This window comes from Lampris incognitus, chromosome 16, assembly GCF_029633865.1.
Source record: "Lampris incognitus isolate fLamInc1 chromosome 16, fLamInc1.hap2, whole genome shotgun sequence".
In the NCBI taxonomy this organism is placed as follows: Eukaryota; Metazoa; Chordata; class Actinopteri; order Lampriformes; family Lampridae; genus Lampris; species Lampris incognitus.
In genome coordinates this window covers 20634357-20660711 of record NC_079226.1, presented here as the reverse complement: position 1 = coordinate 20660711, position 26355 = coordinate 20634357, and the positions used below count along the sequence as shown (strand labels likewise).

At 43.2% G+C, this 26355-nt stretch overlaps 1 protein-coding gene across 1 annotated transcript; it reads right to left on the bottom strand.

The window, feature by feature from the left end:
• Nucleotides 1–219: 219 nt before the first annotated feature.
• aspg (asparaginase homolog (S. cerevisiae)) lies at nt 220–25736 on the bottom strand. Its single transcript, XM_056296352.1, has 16 exons — nt 25174–25736; nt 23262–23391; nt 19340–19451; nt 18477–18602; nt 18281–18364; nt 17391–17517; nt 16056–16168; nt 13868–14053; nt 12602–12715; nt 9077–9196; nt 8648–8743; nt 7409–7572; nt 4833–4919; nt 2201–2300; nt 2002–2067; nt 220–475 (listed from the first exon to the last, which is right to left on the bottom strand). Exons 1-16 carry the CDS (start codon nt 25463–25465, stop codon nt 431–433), a joined length of 1962 nt encoding a protein of 653 aa, XP_056152327.1. The 5' UTR covers nt 25466–25736; the 3' UTR covers nt 220–430.
• Nucleotides 25737–26355: the final 619 nt, after the last annotated feature.

Below are 26355 nucleotides of genomic sequence, written 5' to 3'. Positions count from 1 at the left end.
TGACTCAAATTCTCTGATGTGACATCACATTACTGAGTCTGTCTTAAATATGTAATTAACAAGAACATATAACCGAAACATTAAGCGTGGTGAGATATTTCCTAACACATTTATGGCAACTGTGTGAATATGAAAGGTGCAGATATAATTAGTACTGCCCAGTCTGGGCACTGAGCATTCACATCCAACCCTCCATTGTTGTGCCATAATGTGGTTTGGTGAAGCAGCTAGACTACAGTTGTATAACTGTATGTGAGGGGCGAAGGACGGAAACTTTGTATGGCTTTAAAAATGCAGGCAGTCGTGCAGGTTTGTGAAGAACTCCACAAAGTGACACTGCACTGTGAAAGCAGACAGTGGTATATGAGGACGACTTCAGAGGAAAAGAGACGGATAGAAGACGGTTCCTGATGCTCCACAAAGCTTCACTTCAGGATCCTGTTCTTGGCACGGTGAACTCAATCACTCCACCACCCTGAGGCAAAGAGACAGTGTTAATCTGGTGCAGCGGTGACAGAGTCACGTTTGGCTTCATCTCTCTTTACTAGCAAAGCATATGCATACATGCCTATATGTATACACACACACGCACACGCACACGCACACACATGGCAATAGAGCTTTGGATCAGCAGGTCACACCGTCCTTAACACTAGAACGACCAGGATTTCACTCCTACCTAAAACGACCATGGGCCGTCAAAATGACAGCCGGTTTTTAAACTCTATATTCTGTCAAGGTAAATACCCAATTGAGATATTAACGCATTACATATGTCAGTATGTCTGTTATGAAACAACTGACACCAAAATTAACATTTTAACAACTTTAATACTATTTTTCAAACAATTTAAAATGGCCACTGCCCAACGCCTGTAAATACTGCAACGCGTCGGTGGTAGTCACGGTGCATCTGAAACAGCTTCTGTAACCACACATGTTGGCAATAATCAAAAATCAAGTTTAGACTATTACTCTGCACTGGAGAACACTACTGTGTTTCTAGGACAGAGCAATGAACTTCGCACAGGAAATGATGCGATCAACACACGTCATAAATAGCGCCATGATGCACGATCACGAGCAAATTACGAGCCGTCTTTTTGACGGCTCATGGTCATTTTAGGTAGATCTTATCATAACCTTTTTTGTGCACTTGATCTAAAACTCATTTAAATGCATTTGCATTAAAATGAGTGAATTGCGTATATTTATATGCAATTTTCGGGGCATTCAGGGAGCAGCAGGTCTGTAACTTAAGTTATTAAACTTTGAAAATCCAAAACCGTCAAAATGACTGCCTTGGTCATTCTAGTGTTAAAGTCGTGAAAAACTGACAAAAGTCCAAGCAACACACTTTCAAATAAAAGGACAGCAGAAAAGTTTGAAGGATGGTAAGGTACGATTCATCCAGTGATTGTTACAATAAAGAATGTGCTTGTTTTTAGTTGTTTCATTTAGAAATAGTTGTCCGATTGGGAGATTTGTTCCCGTTTTTGAAATGACAACCACACCAGGAAGTAACATTATGAATTGGAAAGAGACATCAAACATTTGGGGGGGAATACTGGGTGAAACTTCACTTGCTAGTTTGATGCCGAGGCGGGTACACAGAAGTACAACAGAAAAGTACCAAACACATCTTCACAAAGCAGATTAAAAGAAAAATGCACACCCCAGGGTGCTGCAAACAGCCATACAGAGGAGAGACGACGGTGCCATGCAAAGGAAACTCATTCTCAAATGGGACACACTGACATCCAAAGAATTACATTTACCTCATCATCATCATCATATTCATTATATTCATTAAAATCACCAAATATGATCTGGAATAGGACACACATTTAATTGAGAGACAATTACCAAGACAGTAGCTGCATTTACACCGAACTCAAAGTTTGATTGACATGCATCATGCATAAGTTTGAGGGGAGGGGGGGTTGTTCAGAGGGAAACCAATACAGGAAAGCAGAGGCTAGACTGAACATCAGCCATTACCTGGGATTTGGAGCTCATAAGTTGGCATATAAATGCCACTACTTCCTTTTTACCAGCAGCCTCTGCCTGGAAAAGGACAGAGAGAGACAGAGAGAAAGTTAGGTACAATGAATTAAATAATTTCTCCATTATCAGTCCAAGAGTATTTTAAAAGAGAGATCCAAATTACAAAGTCAAAAAAAGTATTTCCAGAACCCACCACTCCCATGGCTGTCTGTCCATCATAGCCTGGTTTACTCAGATCTGCTCCTGCAAGGCTCCATATCTCCAGACCCTCTAGGTCACCGTTGGCTGCAAGGCTTAACAAAGCAGACGACAACACGGGGTTACTAACAGTGCCGAGCCCATATTAAAACACCATCTATATATTTAAATAACTATTGCTCCATTATAAGACATATTAGGTGGCAGAGTTGTAGATGCTAAGATTTTCACTGGGAGTGACAAGATTTTCATTGGGAGTGACGAAGAAGGACAGGATTAGGAACAAGTATATTAGAGGGACAGCTCAGGTTGGACGGTTTGGAGACAAAGCAAGAGAGGTGAGATTGAGATGGCTTGGACATGTGTGGAGGAGAGGTGCTGGTTATATTGGGAGAAGGATGCTGAATATGGAGCTGCCAGGGAAGAGGAAAAGAGGAAGGCCAAAGAGGAGGTTTATGGATGTGGTGAGGGAGGACATGCAGGTGGCTGGCATGACAGAGAAAGATGCCGAGGACAGGAAGAGATGGAAACGGATGATCCACTGTGGTGACCCCTAACAGGAGCAGCCGAAAGAAGAAGCAGAAGAAGAAGCTTTATTATAAGACAATTAGAAAAGGACTTCTTCATGCCAGGATGCTTTTCAGAAACTTGCCAATGGAGGGCAAATGTAAAGTCAGTAATCAAAAAAGAACAGATTATTAGCATGAGGGTTCATGAGTCGTTCCAGTTATTTTCTGTGACAGAGAGAGCAGTACATATTTTGTATATCTTCACAGAGATATAGTCACACTTAAAGTTCTTTACAAAAGATTTTTTTTCCAAACTATCCATATGAATCGTCTCGATCATGCTTGTTCAAAACCAGATAATGTCCCTGACATCGGCAGGACAGGAGACAGGTGGTGTGTTCTATGTTTGCTGACACCAGAGATGCTGAGGAGATCTAAAGCTATGCTGCCAGGGAGCATTCCTGGTGTTTGCATAAGACTAGGAGAACTTGTTGTACCTGTGACAACAACTCGCAGGGCCAGGGGACTGAGAACATTTGGTAGCAAATATATGCATTTGCTGGAAGATGTGTGTGTGTGTGTGTGTGTGTGTGTGTGTGTGTGTGTGTGTGTGTGTGTGTGTGTGTGTGTGTGTGTGTGTGTGTGTGTGTGTGTGTGTGTGTGTGTGTGTGTGTGTGTGTGTGTGTGTGTGTTCCTCATCTAGGGTTGGGTAAGAAATTAGTTTCAACGCTGCTTATCAAATCCTGAAAGTATAGTTTCAGTCACAATAACAAAACTAATGAAATGCATTGAGCATTAAAAAAAGTTTCAGTTGATCTCAAAGACCTGCTGCATTAACAATTCTCATTGCTTATGTCGCGTAGCCACACAGTGAGGTGACTCTTTACGACAAGGCCGTCCGGAGCAAAAGCGCCTAAGTGTGGCTAAGCGTCACCAAAGAAAACTGCAATACAGCAAAAGCATCGCAGTAAAATAATTTCATGCGAGAGAGGAAGCATCGCCATTATGCCGAAACGTTTACTGCAGCATGTTTTAAACATGAAAGAAGAAAACATTTTCGACGTCTCTCACAGTCGATCATTGTAACGCTGCAGATTCAGCTTGCACGAAAACTACGAACACCTCGCACTCAGGTACGACAAAATACAAACAGCAGACATCAGACGTTGAAATGAGAAGATAGGGCATTATATTTATAATCTATATAATCTATGTTCTCTTGGATACAAGTTCACAGAGCAATATAACCTCTCCTTCAGGTAATTCCCAGAGAGCTCCTAGTTGGGAAACTCAGTGCACCACTGGAACAAAGAGCAGATGAGCACCGAGAGTGACTGAATGTCAGAGGTTCACCTCCCCTCTCAACTGCTGTCTGCTATTTACAAGATATTTGTTTACAACCTGCCATTGTTTACATTTTCTCATTTGGCAACACAGGGACTACACGGGGACCGCCGGTTTGAATCCCCGTGTTACCTACGGCTTGGTCGGGCATCCCTACAAACACAATTGGCCGTGTTTGCAGTTGGGATGCCGGATGTGGGTATGTGTCCTGGTCACTGCACTAGCGCCTCCTCTGGTTGGTCAGAGCGCCTGTTCGGGGGGGCTGGGGGGAATAGCGAGATCCTCCCACGTGCTACGTCCCCCTGGTGAAACTCCTCACTGTCAGGTGAAAAGAACCGGCTGGCGACGTCACATGTATCAGAGGAGGCATGTGGTAGTCTGCAGCACTCCTCAGATCAGCAGAGAGGGTGGAGCAGCGATTGGGATGGCTCGAAATAGTGGGATAATTGGCCAAGTACAATTGGGGGGGACATCAAAAAAAATTTTTTTTTGAAGTGGCTGTATATGTATATAGCTAGTATATTAAAAAAATTATCAGCAATAGCAGCACAGTATCTGGGTGTAGAACACTGAAAGTAATATCACAGCAACTAGACCGACATCCTAAATCCCAAATTCTACATAGCAATAACAGTTTTTGCGTTTGAAACATTTTGGTGTCTTCCTCTCACATTATGAAAAGAAGAACCTGGATTTGATAAGAACCTGACTTAACAAGCGGAATCAGAATCAGAATCACAACAGACACCAGACGGTGCCCAGCCTTCGTCTCACCTGCACAGCTCTGTGCCTGCCTCCTCCAACTCGGTCCTGGAGAAGTGGGCTCCCGTCTGCCTCAGCAGCTTCACTACATCCTTATGTCTGTATTACAGACAGAGAAATAATCTATCATATCATCACATTAGAAATGTTAGACAAGTCGCACACAAATACCAGTTTATTGCTCACTTGAAATGGATAAAGTGAATAGAATAGAATAGAATAGAATAGAATAGAATAGAATAGAATAGAATAGAATAATAGGGGAACTTTGGTTGTAGTAGCCAGAAATAAAAAGGCACAGATAGTTCATAATAAACTGACAAGGCAAGGTAAATTGGCTCATATACACGAAGGCCAGTCAAAGTGGTTTGGAAAGAAAAAGAAATTTTGGCGAGAGACATTTAACTTATTCATTTGAATCAGCACTATATGCATTATAGCCTCGTGTCTTCAGTTCCAAACTTTAGTTCTTAGTTGTGTTGACAATAGGGATGGGTATCATTAAGATTTTAACGGTACTGCTCTTACCAATACTGCTTATCAATCTGGTACTTTAACAGCACTCTGATTGGTTCTTTTTGTTAATTTTTAAGAGAGAAAAAAAACGAACAGAATTAACATTGCTTTATTTCCTCATGTCTGGACAGAGCATTACTTTTAATCATTAACCCCTGTTTGTATAATTTAGTTAACTCTGTGTAGGCTCTAGGCTGCCAGCATACATAACATACCTGAGGTGAATACATAACATACGAGATAGGCATTCGAAAACTGTGCATTTCTCTGCCTGTATTTGATGAACTTTCGGTAGATGTTTCAAAAGATGGCTTGTGTTTCCGCCCTTACATGCAAAAGACTTGCTGCACTCGAGGCAACAAGCACTGTCAGCATCGACTCTAGTGAAGTATAACCAGACTCTGTGTGTGTGTGTGTGTGTGTGTGTGTGTGTGTGTGTGTGTGTGTGTGTGTGTGTGTGTGTGTGTGTGTGTGTGTCTCTGAGAGAGAGCGAGAGAAAGGCATGGAGCTGGCCCCGCCCCTCAGCTCGTGCATACAACAGGCTCCAAGAGAAAGATCTCTCCCCTGGATTGGGAATAGCGAAAATGCATGATAGACGAATGTCTTCATCTTATTGCAAATTAGAAACAGTGCTGTGAGATAAAAGGTGCAAGATAACGTTTTTGTAGACTAAATAAATAGAAAATCTATTTTCTTAATTTCTCCAATACCGATAGCACAACCGTTACTGTCGACGCTTGTCAATATTATGGTCTTTAATAATTTAGCTGCTATATAATTATTTAGCACATTAGCCTGTTTAATGCTGGGTAGCAGTAGCCACCCCTAGTTGACAGAGGTAACAGCAGTGCAATTTGTTGCTAGGCAAGTAGTGACAAGTTCCTTACACCCCCGCAGTGAATCACCCAAACGGGAGACTCAGCAGGGACTTCTGCAGCTCCAGGGGAGAAGCACTGAAAGGAGAGAGCGCAAGGTCACTCAGCCTTGAGTTTGACTGCTTTAAAAGTTTAAAGTAAAAAGTAGGGCCTTGTTAGTGAGTTGGATTACCAACGGCCGTAGTTTTAAACTTAATTTTCTCACAGGAGCAGGCTGCAGACTTTGAGCCACAAAGGCAATTACGAAAGAATTCCAATACACTTCCTGTAGAGTGTCTGTCAGTCAGTATCTCTCATCTGTGAAACCGGGAGCTGGCTGGCAGGACTGGTTCAGTGGATACTCCCCTCTTTTGTTCTCTAACATTTCTTTCTCTTCATTCTCTGCCATTCCTTATATGGGCACTGGGTTGTAGCGCCCAGGGGAAACGTGGCTAACGCTCAAGGTGAGTCAAAAATAATTTCATCATCGGACCAATAGAAAATTGCAGTTAAAAACAAAAAAGATTTTATGAGTTTTTTTTAAGTTTTTTTTAGAAAGGCTGGTAGGCCAAAGCATGCAAGGTAGGCAGCATGGTGGCAGGTCTAAGTGCTACGTTGCATCCCTCTACCATTACAAAAACAACAAGCCTGTACTTGCTGTGGCAACCGTTAAAGGGGACTGTCACCTGTTCCAGCTCTGACACACACACACACACACACACACACACACACACACACACACACACACACACACACACACACACACACACACACACACTAGCTCCCTTTCACCCTGAGGCTCAGCACTGTACTAAAAATAAAAAAGAGTATTAAGTTTCCTGGATGGACATTTAGAGCAATGTCAATGAATGACAAAAGAAAATAATAACAACTTGGATAAAAATACACACTTTCGAAAGTGTCAGATGACAAGTAGCCTAATTAGTTCATAATTACCGCTTGGCCTCTAAACTCCATCACCACATCCCTACTCATTTACGACACCAGATTCCCTAATATGCAGCAAATGCATAAATGAACACTTACAACAGCTATTAGCAACATGTTCTCACAAGATTTAGTAAAATGGCTGTAAATAGCCGAAGGGGAATTTGAAATGCCGCCCTTCCGTCTTCGGAAATGATACTCTTATTACTTTGACACACAGATGCACGAGAAGATATCCGCCCTCTTTGGTTAAATTGAATTGAGTCTTGCCTAAACCGAACAGCGTTGCACAGGGGTGTGTCCCCGAAGCGATCTTTAGCGTAGACTGTGGCCCCGTGACTCAGTAGGTACTTCACTATTTTGAGGTGCCCCTCGCAGGAAGCAATATGCAGGGGTGTGCGTCCATCATAGTCACCCAGGCTCAGGTTACTGCCCTGATTTAAAAGAGAAAAAAAAGCAAGAAAAAACAATCAATGCCTAAGGTAGATTTTGAAAGTCCATTTTTTGGGGGGGGGGGGATTTTTTTTCTCCCTTTTTCTCCCCAACTGTACTTGGCCAATTACCCTTTTTTCCAAGCCATCCCGGTCACTGCTCCACCCCCTCTGCCGATCCAGGGAGGGCTGCAGACTACCACATGTCTCCTCCGATACCTGTGGAGTCGCCGGCCACTTCTTTTCACCTGACAGTGAGGAGTTTCACCAGGGGGACGTAGTGCGTGGGAGGATCACACTATTCCCCCCAGTCCCAGCCCCCCCCCTGGACAGGTGCCCCGACCGACCAGAGGAGGTGCTAGTGAAGCGACCAGGACACATACCCACATCCGGCTTCCCACCCGCAGATATGGCCAATTGTGTCTGTAGGGATGCCCGACCAAGGTGGAGGTAACATGGAGATTCGAACCAGTGACCCACGTGTTGGTAGGTAACAGAATAGACTGCTACACTACCTGGACGCCCCCTTTGAAAGTCCCTTTTCTTTATTTCTATATTTAACAACAGTGTATAACAGAAAAACTGGTCATAACCCAAGGAAATGCACTAATAAGTTACTTAGCCTCAAACTGATGGTAAAACTTTTCCATTTGGTCAAAATTAAAAGCAAAAGCGGAAACTCAACAGGACAGGAATCAGAAGCAGAGAGTGTGTTTACCAGTTCAACAGTCAACGCTCTACCTCTACCTTTTTAGGAGCTGAAAGGCAGCTGAAATGTTTGTATTTTTGGACGTTTGTTGATATACGCGTCACATTATTCCAGGTACTCAGATACTTGGTACATTATGTTCCGTCATCAAGCAATGATATTCCATGTACTAAGGCCACAAATATTTATGTTACATCTCCTGAGCAATGCTGGACCCACATGGACAATCTGGTCTGATTTCATGCTTCAAGAACAAGTCCTGTGAACTCTGGATGCAGTCTGTGTTTCTTATACTGTATGTTTTAACAAAATAGTCCAGGATTATATCATGATTATCCATTTATGGTAGCAGATTTCATGGTTGCTCACCATTTCCCGTATGGCTTCTAAGGCTTCCACATCGCCGATCTTAGCAGCAGCACATGCCAGTGGGGGTGTTAATGCATCCCGGACAGCTTCCAGTTCCTGAACGCACAACAGATTATAATAAGGAAACCATTTTTGGAAATTAATCAAATTAGATGATTTTTTTTTATCATGTCCTTGGGATGAATTTTTGATGATTTCCTTTTAGCATTGTGTACACAGTATAACTCAACTGATCATGTCATCATCACAACTTTTCAACAACGGTTGAACTTATCTAAGGGCCTTATTGTATGTGTCTCGTCAGATAAGGGATAACTAAGCGGAAACCTGTTTGTCAGAAACCCTACTAGCTGCATCACACTGATGGCCTGTCACGTACTTTAGCTATTCATGTGTGTGTGTTTATTTCTTAGCAGCCTTTGAGCTCACCTCCTTGCAGCTGATGCTGAGGGATTTAGCAATGACCTGTATGAAGCGGCTATTGCTCAGGGAGAGCTTGGCACCCTCAAGGTCAGCAATCATCTCACCTCGCAGGTTTTGGCTCATCATCTGTACAGGGTCACACATAGATGCCAACACACACACACACACACACACACACACACACACACACACACACACACACACACACACACACACACACACACATACACATACACAAAATCAAATTTGATTCTCCTCTTCACCACCTCTTGACAATCTAAGGCACACTTACACTAAATGCATTTGATACAACACACACTCCTGGCTATAATATGATTACCACGTATTGCTCAATGTCTGTTGGTAACATTTGAATTTATCTGCGAATTGACTCTGTGCATAACTGTAGTCCACTGACTTCCGGTTTCTACTGCAGTGGTCATACCAGTTTCCTGTTTGTTGGCGTGTGCTATTGACAACGGCATATTTTTCACGATGCCTGCAAGATTTACCATGGATAAATGTCAACGACATGTAAAGAATTGTTGACAAACTTTCACCTGCACCTACGAGCAAACGGGTGAAAGATTTCAAGTTGTACATATCAAGTTACATCCACAATTATGAGGCGATATGAGGATGAGTATCTTCATCCTCAGAATTGTGGATGTAATGTGATATGTACAACTTGAAACTTTTCACCTGTTGGTGAAAAGATGTCCCTCTAGTTTCCACATTCTGTCTTGTCTCCCTTTTTAAAAAGGATGACAATAAGTGCATCTCTGAGGTCTGTGGGTATCGCCAGAGCTTCATGATGAGGACATGTATATGCTGAAGGAGGTTAACCCCTCCAGTCTTCAGGACTTCAGCTGGAATCCCATCAGGGCCTGCAGCTTTGTTGTTGCGCATTGATGAGATGGCCCATGCCTTCCTTCTTGGGACACTGTGGAATTCTATCAAGGACCTCCTCATCAACTGTTGTTCTCTGGTTTAACAGTTCCTCAAAATGTTCTTTCCAGTGGGCCTTGATATCATCATCCGTTTTTAGGATCTTTTGTCTGTCTTTAGACCAGAGGGAGTTAGACCCATGGTAGCTGGGTCCATATACAGCTTTAGTGACATTGAAGATACCTCATATGTCACCTGTTTCTGCAAGATTTTGAATTTCATAGGCTTTCCATTGCCACCATTTTTTTAACTCCCTTACCGAGCATTGGACAAAGGCCTTGGCTCTGGAGTGAGCTTCCCTCTTGACTTGGCAAGTGAGGTCCTTCTGCCAGATACAAAAATTCTGCCATTTTTTGGAAATGAGATGTTCAATTTCCTCATCATTGTCATTGAACCACTCCTGGTTTCTCTTTGTGTTTAAACCAAGGACTGCTCAGCCAGTGTTCAAGATGGTGGTCTTCAGTGAACTCCAGTGAGCCTCGACATCATCAGGGTACTCTGGTGGCAGGCTGTCACATAGTGCAGCTTGGAGGAGCTACCTTGTCTCAGGCATTTCCATGTTCCTGGTGTTTAGGCTGGGGCAGCATTGCTTTTTCTTCCCTCTTTTTTTGGGCATTAGTCTGATGGCCATAGTTGAACGGATGAGATGATGATCTGTCCAGTATCCATCTGTACTGGTCATTGCCCTTGTTAGATGTACATCACGCCTGTCTCTGGCTTGGACAATGACATAATGAATCAGATGCCAGTGTTTGTAGCAAGGATGCATCTAGGATGTTTTGAATTTGTTTTTCCGTCTAATGAGGGTGTTGGTGATGTTAAGATTGTGTTATGCACACGTGGTCAGGAAGAAAATCCCATTGGAGTTGATGTTTCCTATACCCTCTTTCCCAATAGTACCTCTCCATGTTCTGTAATCCCGACCAACTCTGGCATTGAAGTCTCCCAGAGGGATGATTTTATCTTCTTTTTGGATGCCTGACAGGATGTTGTCTTGACTGGCATAGAAAGCTTCTTTGACATCCTCTTGTGAATCCAGAGTGGGAACATATACAGTCACAACAGTGGCCATCTGGTTGCTGTCCAGCTTCATCTGAACTGTCATTAGGTGTTCCCTGATGCTCTGGGGCAATTCAGTAAACTGGCTGACCAGTTTGTTTCTAATGGGGAAGCCAACCACATGTATCCTGGGTTCACCAGCGGGTTTTCCTTTCCAGACGAAGGTGTATCCTTCCTTTTCCTCACTCAGTTCTCCTTCTGCCAGTTGGGTCTCAGATAGGGCTGCAATGTTGAGGTTAAAACTCCATAATTCCCTGGCTACAATGGCTGTTCATCTCTTGCTGTTCGCGACTGCATAAAGGAGATCCCACTTGACATGGTAATCCAGCCTAGAAGTTGGTGAGGGGAAGGGCGTCTGGGTAGCATCACGGTCGATTCCGTTGCCTACCAACACAGGGATTGCCAGTTTGGCTCCCCATGTTGCCTCCGGCTTGGCAGGCGTCCCTACAGACACAACTAGCCATGTCTGCGGGTGGGAAGCCGGATGTGGGTATGTGTCCAACCAGAGGAGACACTAGCACCTCCTCTGGTTGGTCAGGGCACCTGTTCGGAGGCGAGGGGGAACTTGGGGGCATAGCGTGATTCTCCCACGTGCTATGTCCCCCTAGCGAAACTCCTCACTGTCAGGTGAAAAGAAGCAGCTGGCGACTCCACATGTATCAGAGGAGGCATGTGGTCATCTGCAGCCCTCCCTAGATCGGCAGAGGGGGTGGAGCAACGACCGACATGACTCGGAAGAGTGGGGTAATTGGCCGGATACAATTAGGGAGAAAAAAAGGTGGTGGGGGGGGGATTAAAAAAAAGTTGGTGAGAGGGAAAATTCTTAGGGCACCTTTTCTAGCCCCCTCCCTTACTGGGGTGAGCAGTGTGGAAACCTGAAAAGGGCTGCTCAGTCATAGGTGAAGGTGCCAAAGGATTCTCCGGCCTGAATCCAAGAGTCCAGTGACTCAACTTCACCCACCGCCTGTGTGCCAGTATGTGACTGGGAGGATGCAGACTTCTCAGTCCTGCTCCGGTTGCCACTTGCTGATCGCCAGGGCTTGAGATTGGGGTGTGCTGTATGCTTTATCCCCTGCAGGAGGATGCCTGTGCTTGACTTCTTTTAACATGGGGAGACTGGTGCACGGACAGTCACCATATGGTCCTTGACAGAGATAGACATGCAGCCAACGGCATGGACTTCATGACAGTTGGAGGTTCCCCCACTTCAGCGTTCCTACACCTCCACAGCCATTGTAGTGATCCGCCTCTTTGCTGGACACCATCCTCTGCCTGCTCCGCTGTTGAGGTCTTTCTTGAATCATGCTTTGTCTGGTACCTCCCACTCAACCTTACCCCTAAGGGCGACCCTACCAGGAGCAAAACTCCATACGGTATTGCTCATGGGATCTTTGGTACACACAAGTTTCTCTACCATAAAAAGGTGGCAACCCTCCGGAGGAGTAGTGAACTGTAGAGACAATGTAACTCTGTTGGGGAAGAAATGTGTGAAAAGTGATGCCATAAATAAAAGCAGAGACAAACCTTTTTCTTGGCCTCGAGATTCAGCTCCTCCCTGGCCAGTACGTATGACAGCTTAGACAGGGCAGCTTCTGGGGTCATGTCACAGCCCGCTATCAGTCCTGCCTCTGTCAGAACCTGAGAAAGCCGTAGAAAGAAGGAGCAACACTCTCTCATCTCAAGTTTGAGTTCCCTCTCAAATGGCCAGTTCGCCCCATGTATATTTGGAAAATAAACTAATTATATCTACAAAGCCCAGGCACGGCTTCAAATTAAACATCAAGGTCACAGATCACAGAGACAGATCTTGTGCCCTCATTTTTAATAACTCTAATGCATAAAATTAATATCATGCCCTCATTTTTGCTCATTTGAATACTTGTTGTCACTGTCTTGTTGCCACAAATTTTCTAGCACAAGACCTGAATTTAAAAGAACCAACAGGGGCTCAATTTAGCTTATTCAGCTAATTTATCTCTGCCAAGTTTGTAGATTTAGGTCACTGACAGTATTTAGTTAAATCTATTTGATTCTAGTTTCTAATAGTTGATGACATTATCTATTTTATGCATTTTTTAATTTGGTCAAATCAGGGATTTGATGATACATAATGAATAGATATTCAACAATCAAGTTCAGTTTAACTTCAGATTTGTGTTGAGTATGATGCCTGATGCAAGGCATTATTTTAAAGAGAACATTAGTAAGAATATTGAATAGTGAATATTTTATGCGCTCGAGTTAATTTCAAAGGTTGAATCAGTTCATCTGGATGCTGTGATTACAAACATTCCCAAATCCTCTGAATAGTACACATGGCCATTGAAACTCTATTTAATGGTCACACCCATATTTGCATATGAAACTGGTCATTGGTTTTGGTCGTTATGCATCTGTCCCCATCGTACAATGCTGTGATGCAAACATTCCCAATTCCTCTGTGAATAGTACACATGGCCATTGAAACTCTAGTTAATGGTCATACCCATATTTGCATATGAAACTGGTCGCTGGTTTCGGTCGTTATGCAACTGTATTGTTTATAAGGGTGGGGATACTTGCAGTCAGTTTAGACTGAAGAGGTCACTTAGTTGAGTGATGAAACGTATCTGTCAGTAAATATATCCAGATGAACTGATTCAACTTTCTTTGATTTTCTTACCTGGACTATTGAGCATTCTGCACATGAATTTGTTTTCCCTATAGGTTGGCCACTCTGGTACACCACAGTTGTCAGAAAACCTAAGGAGGAAACCCAAAACTCACTACAAATCAAGCAGTGAGGCCCACCTTGCCAGTGGCATAAGATGTGGTCACGGAACCCCTCAGACACTGAGTGCAGTTGATGATGATGACGCCTCGGTCGGTGGCCTTCCTCAGCTCCTCCAGCAAGTCAGCACGGTTGTCTGGAGCGTTTCCGCTGCCGTACGTCTCCAAAACTACACCCTCCATGGGTGGCTGCAGGAAAGCCCTCACCTACACACAGGCACGGGCACAAATTTCAGACCACATTGGCTGCCTGAATCAATTGGATCTGGTTGGAGTGTGGAATTAAAATTCCATTTTATCAGCCATCCTAAAAATTTAACTCCCACCACCCCCTCCCAGCCTCTCTCCTAAAAGCCCATCTGGTGCCATCCATCCCACCAGTATGTCAGTCACTGGTTCATTGACACTGGGAGATCTTATATCACATCACTGGCCCTGGTCAATGGAGTAAGGATAACTGGTAAGGGCAGGAAAAAGAGAACCACTAATGTCAACTTGACAATACAACTGCCAGGTTCAGCCCAAAGTTTTTTGTTAACCAGACAGATTTTGGACAAAGACTGTCACTGATAAAAACCTATCTATGTTGTTTATCAAGAAGTCATAGCATTGCAGAGACAGTAGCCAAATTAAAGCCTGGTGCCTTATTAAAACTACTGCTCATAAAGGTGACTCGAAGTCCTTGATGTGCCAACCTGGGCAGGGGAGCAGATTGAGACCATAAAGCTCTTCCCATCACTATACTGATGGGGGAGATGCAGCAAAATGTTATAGTGTCTATGCCAGTCTCTGGTCTTTAGCGAGTGATTGGTCATGGCCCATAACCCCATCTCATTTTTCTCTGGGCTAAGAGCTGCTGGCAAATAGAAAGTAATCAAATACATGTAAACAATGCAATTGAATCACAAAAAGATAAATGTAATTCATTACAGTTAGTGGAAAAATACAGCAGTTCTAGGACAGTGTTACCTTTAAACAAATTTGGTTCCATGAAGTTGGGGGGGAAAACTACTATATAGCAGTCTTTCTTAGCTTCTTAAGATATCTTGGTTTGCAGCATTTCTATACAGTAGACAACTCTTTTTGTACCTCTCATCTGTTGCTTGATGTGGTGCAGACGTGTCATAGTATAATGATTTAATGTGTCTGAGTGTGAGAGCGAAAAAGACAATAACAGAGTAAGATAGATAGTTCCTAAAACGTGGACCCTCCTCTGGCCTATTCTATACATGTTACACACACACACACACACACACACACCAGAATAGTGACCCCATAGAAGAGGACTCGGGTTAATTGTTCATTGCATATTCAAAAAATGGGCATTAACATACAGTCGATCACAATCTGATAAATAGACATTTTTTAAGATTTTGTCATTTTGTCTCTTGGACGGTGATTTTTTTTTAATATATATAGATATATGTTGGTTATACGTATGTGTTTTTGTAGTTTTGTATAGTTGGGATATGTGTTCTTGTAGGTTTTGGATGTGTTTTTGTCTTTGTGTTGCACTGCACTGCTGTGGGCTGGCGGAAACAAAATGACAAATACATGTTCCTGATTCCTGATTTTGTTTTCAATTAACATTGTCATCACATGGTTAAAAATTCATGTCATGTCTTCTTATAATTTTATATTTTAAAGTTATTTAGTGTTTGTCTGATGAGACATACCTCCTTTTGCGATCAACCAAGAATTCATTATTAAATATATCTAATAGCCTAATCATCCAAATACATCAGATTGCAGTCTTATTCCACTTTTGAGACTGAGTTGATGTTTAGATAACACGTCTAATTGTTTCTGACAGTTAATCAGTGATCTCTAATGGGATAAACCTTTAAACGTGCCCTTCCTGACCTTGTTTGGGATAGTCTCCCTGCTTAGCAGGCCCGCTGGAGCTGCCAATAAAGGTGGCTCATCAGCCACGTCTGTAAAAGGGACAACATGTCCCTGTGAGCTGATAAACGTTAGCCTATCTAGAATTACCCCAAAGTGAATGATAAAAAGGATCACAAATTGCTTAGTCGTTTGTCATAAGCAATGCCATGTAATCACACTGCTCAACATGCCATTTCAGTTCCAGCGTTATGGAGCAGATATGTAAACAACTGTTCACCATTGGTCAAAATGTAGTGGTGGCATGTCAGCAAAGAGGTTATTTCCATGCCACACTGCAGCACCCTCTTCTCAGTAAGTGACTTACAGTAGCAGCGGTGATGCCAGGGAACAGCCTGAGCAAGCCCACATTTCGGTTCAGCTTAGTGCTCACTTGAAACTTCATAGTGGTGTTGGCCCGCCACACTGTGTCCCAGTTGACTACAGGGCAGAGGGAGAGAACAGCTCAGTAAAGACAAATTCCTCTACACACACACACATCTTGAGACACTGACTACAATATAGAATTCTTTCCGCTGTTGTTTCAGTGTACTATTCTTTGCCATAGTTTGTTGGGGGGGGGCACCAATGCAAGAGATACTGGCAAACTGAACAAGCTGGTGAAGAAGGCTAGCTCAGTAGTGGGGGTTGACTTGGATGACCTGGAGGTGGTTGCGGAAGGGAGGATGAGGAAGAAGATGGACCCCATCTTGATGAATTCCTCCCACCCCCTCCACAATGAGATAGTGGGGAGGAGGAGCACATTCAGTCACAGACTCATTGCCCCCCGGCAAACCATGAAACACCTTGGTCAGTCTTCTGTACCAATAGCCATCAGGCTCCACAACAAGCCCCCCCCACCCCCACCCCAACCTCGCCCTCCCCTTCCTACCCCCCTTCCTCTTCCTGCACAAGGACTGACTAGGTCCGACTCCTTGACCCCCTGACCTCCGCATAAGGACTGACTAGGACTGACTCCTTGACCTCCATAGATCGCCACTGAGCCCACTGACTTATGATTAGGCTGACTTGATCTAGAGACCCAACTGACCATACCGGACCTTGTATATTGCAAATGGTGTACTGTTTTACAGTGTACAAGTTGCTACTGCTCACATATTTGTGTATATGCTATATATTTTTTTTTCTCCCGGAAACCGTCAATGGTGTTGTTATGAGTGCTCAACTAATGAGGAGCAGAATATCAATACAGATGCAGGAAAAAAAGTGATGAGTGCGCGACGCACAAAACAGGCCTGTACTGCAATGTATTAAAACTTTTTTTCCTGCATCTGTATCGATATATATATATATATATATGTGTGTGTGTGTGTGTGTGTGTATGCTGATCTTATATCTATGATGTTGTTTAATATTGTTAGTATTAATATTAGGTTTAGTATTGTTCTGATCCTGATGTGACTGACCTTTACTATCTATCTATCTATCTATCTATCTATCTATCTATCTATCTATCTATCTATCTATCTATCTATCTATCTATCTATCTATCTATCTATCTATCTACCTCTGTTACTCTACCCTGTTGATGTCTTTTCTTTTTTTACCCTCTTTGCTGCTATTTACACCTGAATTCCCTCCCAGGGATGAATAAAGGTTACTTCACATTTATAACAGTTCGTTAGATACACCCCAAAATTACTTGTAATATCCACTTCTGCATTGGCCAGAGGAGCTAGGTTGGGAGAGTTGAAGGCATTAAAACTCCCAGCATCCACTTTGGTCACACGATTGCCCCTGTAGAGTTTATTGTGGAAATACAGGCACACCTGAATGGAAAGAGCAATAAGATAAATGGTAATATGAATATCATGAAAGGCAACATAGTTTTAGCCCCTACCCATGAACATAGGCCAGTCAATATAACCATATCAGCATGTCCTTATCAGTTGAAGCAGGTGTCCTCAAAACATGAGACAGTACAAAGAAGGTTGAATCAGTTCATCTGCCAGATGAACTGATTCAACCTTCTCTGATTTTCTCATCTGGATTATTGAGCATGCATCAAGACATGAGGCAGCACAACAGATGACATGAAATAAACATGGTTTTTGATACACATCTATTTTTCCGACTTGGGCACAACTTTCCAGTCTCTTAACAGTTTCAGGAAATTGTCACCGGCGTTGCGAAACATATCTCCCTCATTGTCGTTTACCGAACGCTCTCGTCAGACAAGTAAGGCTTTTGTTGCCTTCTGAACTAAAGTCATGCAATCCTGCACTGAGCATGGCGTATTCTCTACAGTGAGAGGACATGAATCAATATTCAGAATGAGTTTCCTGCAGGATTATACCCCAGAATCTTGTGACACAATCCAACCAGTTGAACGTTTTGCATTAAAGGGAAACTAACAGCAGAAATTCATCACTGGGAATAATCCAGAGCTATACGGTCACACTCCCTTTTTTACTCTCTCTCAAACACAAGTGAAACCATTCATAATTTCCCTTTTTTGAGATAAATTCGGCACAATCCACTCCAATATTGCCTGGGAGAGCAGTATTTCAGATGCAATCCTTGTTCACTCACCTCAGGGATGACAAACTGACCAGCAATCAGCAGTGCCCCCAGCAGGTTGTCTCTGCCATCGTTCCTCATCTCGTATATAGGCACCTGAACACGAGTTACGACTTATCAGTAGGCAATAGCCTTTAAAGTGCAGTTGATATTTATTGTGCCAAGGTGGTTTTTGGTTTGTTAGCCCCATAAAATTGGCAGTTCTTACCTGTGAACCAGTGAGAATGACTGGCTTTCCTAGATGCTCACACATGAAGGACAGCGCCGAAGCTGTGTAAGCCATAGTGTCTGTGCCATGGAGAACCACAAAGCCATCGTATTTCTCATAGTTTTTCTGCAGCCAAATGAAAACAGTACGTTGTGGATCATTTCCGATGGCAAAACTCATCTGAGATTTCATCTGATATCTTAACAAAAAAAAAGACAAGTTTTCTTATTCTCACTCAAAACTAACCATATTGTGTCTTAACGTGCCTACAAAGGTCGCATGACTGCTCAGCGGATTATCTGAAGACTTGCCTTGACTACAGTGGAAAATATTTTATGTGACACACATTACTTTTCTTTTTTTTACCCCCCCCCCCCTTTTTTTCTCCCCTATTGCACTTGGCCAATTACCCCACTCTTCCGAGCTGTCCCAGTCGTTGTTCCACCCCCTCTGCCGATCCGAGGAGGGCTGCAGACTACCACATGCCTCCTCCGATATATGTGGAGTTGTCAGCCGCTTCTTTTCACCCAACAGTGAGGAATTTCACCAGGGAGATGTAGCATGTGGGAGGATCACGCTATTCCTCCCAGTTCCCCAACAGGCACCCCGACCAACCAGAGGAGGCACTAGTGCAGCAACCAGGACACATACCCACATCCGGCTTCCCACCCGCAGACACAGCCAATTGTGTCTGTAGGGACGCCTGACCAAGCCGGAGGTAAGACAGGGATTCGAACCAGCAATCTCCGTGTTGGTAGGCAATGGAATAGATCGCCATGCTACCCGGACGCCCAGATACACATCAATTTCAGGGTTAAACAGTGAAACTACAGTTGGAAGACGACAAAAAAAAAAGCCAGTACCTCAATGTCCTTCCCAATTCTACCCCAGTCATCTGTGGTCATGTTGCAGGAGTCCAGCAGGGGACAGTACTCCAAAATAGAGTAGACTATTCTCTTATTGTCTTTGTGCAGCCTGGAAAAGAAACACGTTCACAATGAATCTCTATTGTCGTTTTTAAAAGCCCTGGAGGTTGATGGCCTCTAAAAAATTCAACAGCATTGGTCAAAGCAAGTGCAGACGTTTAGTCCAAGACACATTAACGACACAAGGTTAAACAAATAAGTAGCTTAAATAAAGGAGATCAATGTCAGATTATTTGTGTTGTTGGACACAAATAATTAGACTTAGTCGTGTCTACATACGTTAGAGGATTGAGAATAAAGAAAGGGGGATGCTAAAAACCAAGTAGACGTTATGAAGCAAGACAAAGTCTATTTAAATGGGCCTTCTGTCTTAGCAGCAGGGTGCCAAAACCCGTTTCAAAGCACAGAGTGAGAATTGTGGAGGTGTGATAGGGAAGGGCATCATTCATCCATGTTAGGGAGAGAGAACAGAAGCAGGGTTTTTAAGTTCAGCATTTTCCTTTTTCCACAGTGCAGGGCTCTAATGTTGCGTTAGGATTCACCACTGTGTTGTAAATAAAGACACGACAGAGGGAGGGGTGGTTTATTTGTTCATGAGGATTGCTTGCAAGCTGTTTGGCCAACAGTAGACCTCTGTGTCTGTGCAAAACACAGGGCAGCCAGGTTAGGACAGCAACTCATGTTTATTTTCCCTTTCAGTAATGAGGGTTAGGGTTAGGGTTATGCCTGGCTCTCATGTACTTCATGCATATTAACAACTCTGCTAAGTGGAGTTTAAGTTTGGCGCCCCGTTGTCCCGCCTGTGACTGTCCTAATAAGGGAGTGTGCCCGGCTAAGCAGATGTGAAAAGATTTTCTCTTTAATCTTCCTTTTTAAAAATCAGGGTGGGACACGGCAGCCCCCCACATTACCATAGGGCAGCCTCTTAACGTGGAGGCAGGGGCTGAATGGAACAGCAGGGGGAAAAGCAGGCGAGCCCCAGTCCACCTAACTAAGGGGCCCAGAGACCCTCCCTCAATTAACCCTCAGTCCACACACAACCCTGGAACATATGTTGCTGATAATCTTAAAGCCCAAGTGCCAGAATAAACATTATTCAAATCACCAATTATTCAACTACCTGGCAGTCTAGCCTAAGGTATAGCAAGGAAATATATTAGCATACCAACGCTTGGATGTCCAATAGCTTGCTAATAATGTAAAGAGGGGTGGTGAATGAGTGTGTGTGTGTCTTGAGGGGATGTCTTAAGAAGGTTGGAGTGTGGCAGAAAGCAGCCTTGCGGCTTGCCTCTCAATATCACATGAATAAAGCATTAAGCTTTTCAATAAATCAATGAACAAATTCCCTCCTCAGAAGCAAGTATTCAATACAGGCTAGGCAATTGCATACTGTCAACAGTAGACCCATTAGACTTGCATACAGTTTTAGTGGATGTTAAATACATAACCTCAGTACAGAGTAAATATGAAGTAAATGCATATTCTGAACACATGAACACAAATCAAACACAACAAAAATTGCAAAAAAGCATGCAGATTTAAAACAAATTAGCACTAACACAATTAGCAATGTTAGCTTTGATTAGGGCCTAGTATGATAATGATAAAGAGATACCTCAAAATGGCAGCACAAGCTGTAGGGAGTAGCTATAACTTTACCTAGCATGCAGAGAAATAAAAGCTAAATTAGGCTGCTAGCATAATGCCAAACACCCTGAAAACTCCATGTGTTATTTAAGCTGAGGACATACTGTGAGAGTGAAGTGGTCATATATAGCTGCACTATAAGCCAAACAAAAACAACCCCCCCCCCCTTTACTAACATTACCAGCCAAATTATGCTGGAGAATAGACTAGCTTTGCCTGTTGTGTCCCTTATCCTTATATATTTAGCCTTTACTGTGGTTATCTATGGAGTGGTTGGAGGGTGGCTATGCTTTATGGGACTACACATACAGATACGGTTCCAGGCGGGGGTGCCCCTTGTGTAAACGACACTGAAGACACTGGAAAAAGGGTCTTCCCTAGTCAATGGTGTCTGTTCAGTGATTCTTGGCCTGGACTAAACCTTTGACTGAAGGGTCGCAAACTGGCACGACTGAAGCCTGACCATCCAAGAAACCATTTACAAAAAATCTTCTAAATGCCCTGTGGCACACTCAGTAGGAGTCAGACAACATGGGTCAAACAAACCTCGCATTCACCAGAAGGACACAGCAACTCCTCACTAAATCACCTGGAAACAGATCCAGTGCTGATGAAAGTATTTAAGAGACATTTGATTATATGGTGGCCCACTGATCAGAGAGGCGAGGTGAGACAAACATTCAACCCAAAACTATCCTCGCAGCTCTGTGCTCCATGCTTTCCTTCCTGGCAACACCTCCCAATGCTCATGGCCGCAGCAGGATGCATTTCCTGCAAGGCATGCATATTCTTACATTTCGTGGGACGGAAAGCAAAGACATCAAACCACTCTCAAGCACAGTGCAGGCACACAGTATGCTACCAGTAATACAGGACCCGTGAAATAGCTGGTCAGCATGGCACGTTGACTTCCTGTCAAGGCAACACAATCAGTTTTGAGTGAAAAATTCCACTGCCACGCTCAGAAGCATAACGATGAGTTTTTGATCTGTTAAGTCGGCCTTATGCTGCATCATGCCTTCTCCTGTGATACCATCATTTAGTCTGTACATCCAACCTCCTGTTCTCATGAGCAGATTTAGGATGTCACTCTTCACAATATTCAACACATTGTAACGTACTTTATATCATTATTGATTTAGGACTAATAAATCCACCCCAAACACAGGGGTATCTATCCACCGACAAATGCTCTTATGAAATAAAATTAAGTTAATTGTAAATCTTGGTCACATAAAAGACAAGTAGTCTAGTAAATCTGGGAGAAAAGTGCTAGGCCTTCCAATAAACTAACATTTCCTGATACTAAGGCAATTTCATTCGTCTAAAATTAGTGTTCACTGCAATGCCTCATGCATGTTGAAAATTAAAGATAAATTGCTGCTATCGCAAGAAAACCTTATAAGTTAATTTTTTGTGTTTTATATTGTTTTTAATTAATGCAGAAAAAAATCCTTTAGTATGAGCATTTGGTTTTCTCATAAAAGTGCCTAAGCAGTCAACTGCTATCACGGACCATAAGTGACCACAATTGCAATAGTTTTGCTTCCAGATCATTATATACTGCTAAAACATCTAAAATAGCATGGTTTATTTCTTTATTCATCGTGTATGTTGCCAACTTTACAGTTATCAGAGAAGAAAGGAAAGAAAAATAAGTTGGAACACAACTAATGGCCCACAGGGCAAGTAATGTTGGAGGTCTACAGGAAATGAAATTAGACCAGGAAGGCATGCTGACAATTGAAAATATACATAATATCTTAAGTTAACCTGATTATTTTATCATTATTATAATGATCACGTGAGAGCATCAGAGCTGTAATTTGCATGCCTCTTCGCTGTGCAAAGTTCATTACTCTGGATCCTTCACTGAAACCTATAGAAACCAGACTGATTAGTTTTAAAAATAAACAGATGACTATCGTACAGAAAAATAAGCCTAATCATCTAAATTTATGTGAAGCTGATTTGGGTAATTTATAACGTTTTCACCGGACAGCCGTGAATGCAAACGATAATAACACATATAAGTTATGATACAAAAGAGAGCACAATACTCCCATCTCCATTTGTTGGGAGATGCTCCTCATTCTCTCCTCCACCATAGGAGGAGGAGAGAATGAGGAGCAGATCACTGACTGAGGTTCTGTTGTGACGCTCTGTAAAACAGTGTTTAAAAGAGTAGGGATGGACAAACAGTGTGACTTACGGAAGGACCAAGGTGTTTTCAGATGGGTCATAGTAATCGTACAGGCAGGTCTGCTGGGCATACTGCTCATCGTGTAGGATAGGCAGCTTGCGCAGGCCCTTCACAAAAGCGTTGGCTTTCGGAGCAAGCACTGTGAGTCACAGCAACAAAGGAAAAAGAAAGGAGGTGGGGGGTTCATTGTTATTTTATTCTCTCGTTTTATGGGTACAATCTACTATGATCATGGGTCATAAGACTTGTGGTGGTGATTTTCCATCACCCTGTTGCCAAACCTCAGTCTTATGCTGAGACCTAGTGGTGAACCTAAGAATGACATTGTGGCACTGTATCTCCCAAATTCAAGTCAATTCAGCTGTCCTCTACGACACAATTCTTTACATCCAAAACCTTAACAAACAAATCCAACAGCAAGAAAGCCAAAGAAATCTTTCGAAAAGTAAATGGCAGTGTGCAGGCAGTGTATCCCTAGCATATGACTGCTTCACTACATCATCTACTAAATGAGAGGCACAAGAAATCCTTTTATGACTTAGTGAGAAACACAACGTGGCAGCTGACTGTCAAATGAGCACAGGCCCTGAAATACAGTCAGATAAGCTCAACTCAGGCACAGTAATGGGGGATTTGCAAGATCATTACAAGAGACGTAAAAACAATAAAAAAATGCCCCTGCAAAAGGGATTTTGATTATGCACAGTCATATAGCCAAGCTTTTGCTTGGAATGTGCTTTTCTGTGATGAGCACATTTAAAAGTTTAACAAAAACGCACAACTAGGCTGTTCAAGGATGAGACTCTTTTTAACACAACAGACACAGCCACATGAGCCCAGCAGCCACCGTGCTTTCTTTTTTTACTTTTACATAACTGCATAATGACTAACTGAATATGGATTCAGTAAGGGGGGGGGCGGGGCTGAAGTGTTAAAAACAAGCCAACTTCATCTGTGCAGCGCCACACTAGAGAAACTGTTAAATTTGGGATGGTGTTGCTTCCATTACTTCACCCACCAGTTTATGTAGTTCAACTCCACCAATGTTTTTTTTTACCCCTTACACGTTTTCTGTATGCTTGTATTTCAAAAATGAGGGGTTTTTTTCTTTCTGGTTGGCTTTCCTGGTTCAATAAAGATTAAATGAATAAAAATAAAAACAATTAAAGAAATAATAAAAGCAATGGTCTCAACCAATGAGTCTAGCATTACGATGATGTGTCTACTTTCTGCATACTTGTACTGGCTCTCTATCCCGGGACTGATGCCAGCTCGCAAAATCACATCTGCTCCAGAGAATCTTTCTTGGTGCAGTTAGAAAGGATTGCGATGGCTTCGGAGTATAATTGCCAATTTATTTAACGCAGATAGGAAGCTTTACGTGTTGTCGTAACCTAACAGCATTTGGTGTTGGGGGTATAACAATAGCATCATCTCTCCTGTGATGTTGCTCCTGCTGTGCCAACGTTAAGCTGCACTAAAACTGTGGCAGAGCTGTGCAAGGTGGGGAGTGCATGATCCACATTCACCAGTGCACAGCGACGTGCAAAATGTACCATGGCCCTCACAATCCACTTTTATTTGGCACTGCGCGGAAAGTGTTGGTCAACTCAACCGGGCCAGATTGCTGTCTTATATACTGCGACGGTGTCCGTTGTGGCGTCTTTGCTAGCTACATAACTCCACGTGCCAAGGTATTATTTTTAGCCTGTTTTGAATCCTTTGGGTCAACCCGAGGTTAATGCCGGTGCCATTCTGGCTCACAGGCGTTTCGTCAATCCATCATGTTTACAGTTACGACACGTGAATGACCGGTATTAACAGACTAACTCCCCCAACAACTAGCGCCCAACACCACCAGTCATCCCTTGACCCAACGTGCGATGTAAATGGAAACCCGAGAGTAAACCAGTACCAGTACCGTTGTCGTGCAGTGTCATTCCGATGGTCCCCCCCGTGTTGATAACCAACACGCGTGCCTCGGCACAAGGGGAAATGACGGACTCCGCGGACTCGGACAGATTATTACAGCTCGACAACTTTCTCCTTCGGACCTGGAAGCTTGCGTTTCCACGACCGAGGTTCGTCTGGGAGTTGAACACATCCGCCGGGTCGACCTGGTTCAACTTCGGCTGCGACAAAGCCCGAGCGAGGGATGTTGTGTTACCGGAAACTGAGGAGGGGCTGGAGACAGATCTCTTCCACTCCGCCATATTATCAGGAGACGGTTTAGTGGTTTTTTTTCCTTTGAGGAGGCGGTAGTGTGTTGCTAGCTGCCCCGGTAGTGTTGTTAAAGGGGTACTGGCACTACTACGAAAGGTGAATGCTCTCTGACTTGAGACCCGGCGAGTGACTCTCTGTGTTTCTCCTCAAATGGCCCCAGGAAGAACATCCTCACTATATATACACTGCTGAGACGCGTTGGCAGTAAAATGGTTATAGTCAGTCACCACGTGTCTCCTGTCTTTTTGTTTTTTGTGTATCTGTCAGTGCCGTTTCCACACAAATGGAACTTTGCACACGTGACTTATGAGTGCCATTGCCAACTTGACTGCATCGTCATTGCAACCAAGGATCCAGTAAATCTACCCTATCAAATTGTCAATTCAAGTGACTGTATTGGTATGACTGCATACAATAAATGCAACGTTGCCCAAGTATATTAAAACAAACTATGCAATCATAATAATCATAAATAAACAAAATAAACAATAAAAACGGCACGAGAACATTAGGGGCTATGGAACGTAGGTAAGAGTAGCACAAGATATTGTAAACTACTAATAAGACACGTTAGCCCCTAGCTAACGAGTCTGACCCTTTAGCCGAGCGGTTAGTGATGTTGCCTTGTGGCGCAGTACACCTCCAATCGAATCCCGCACCGGGCAAGAAAATAACCGGTTACATTGGTGGCAGCGGTGGGATCCGGAAGTGTGCAGATCCTCAGAAGTCTCTTCGGAGCGCGGGAATAACAAAGCGCGAGGGCGCGCTTCCGGGGGGGGTGACGACTGTAAACTATTAATAAGACACGTTAGCCCCTAGCACCGGGCAAGAAAATAACCGGTTACAATATAAACATAAAGCAAATGAATTATTAATCAAA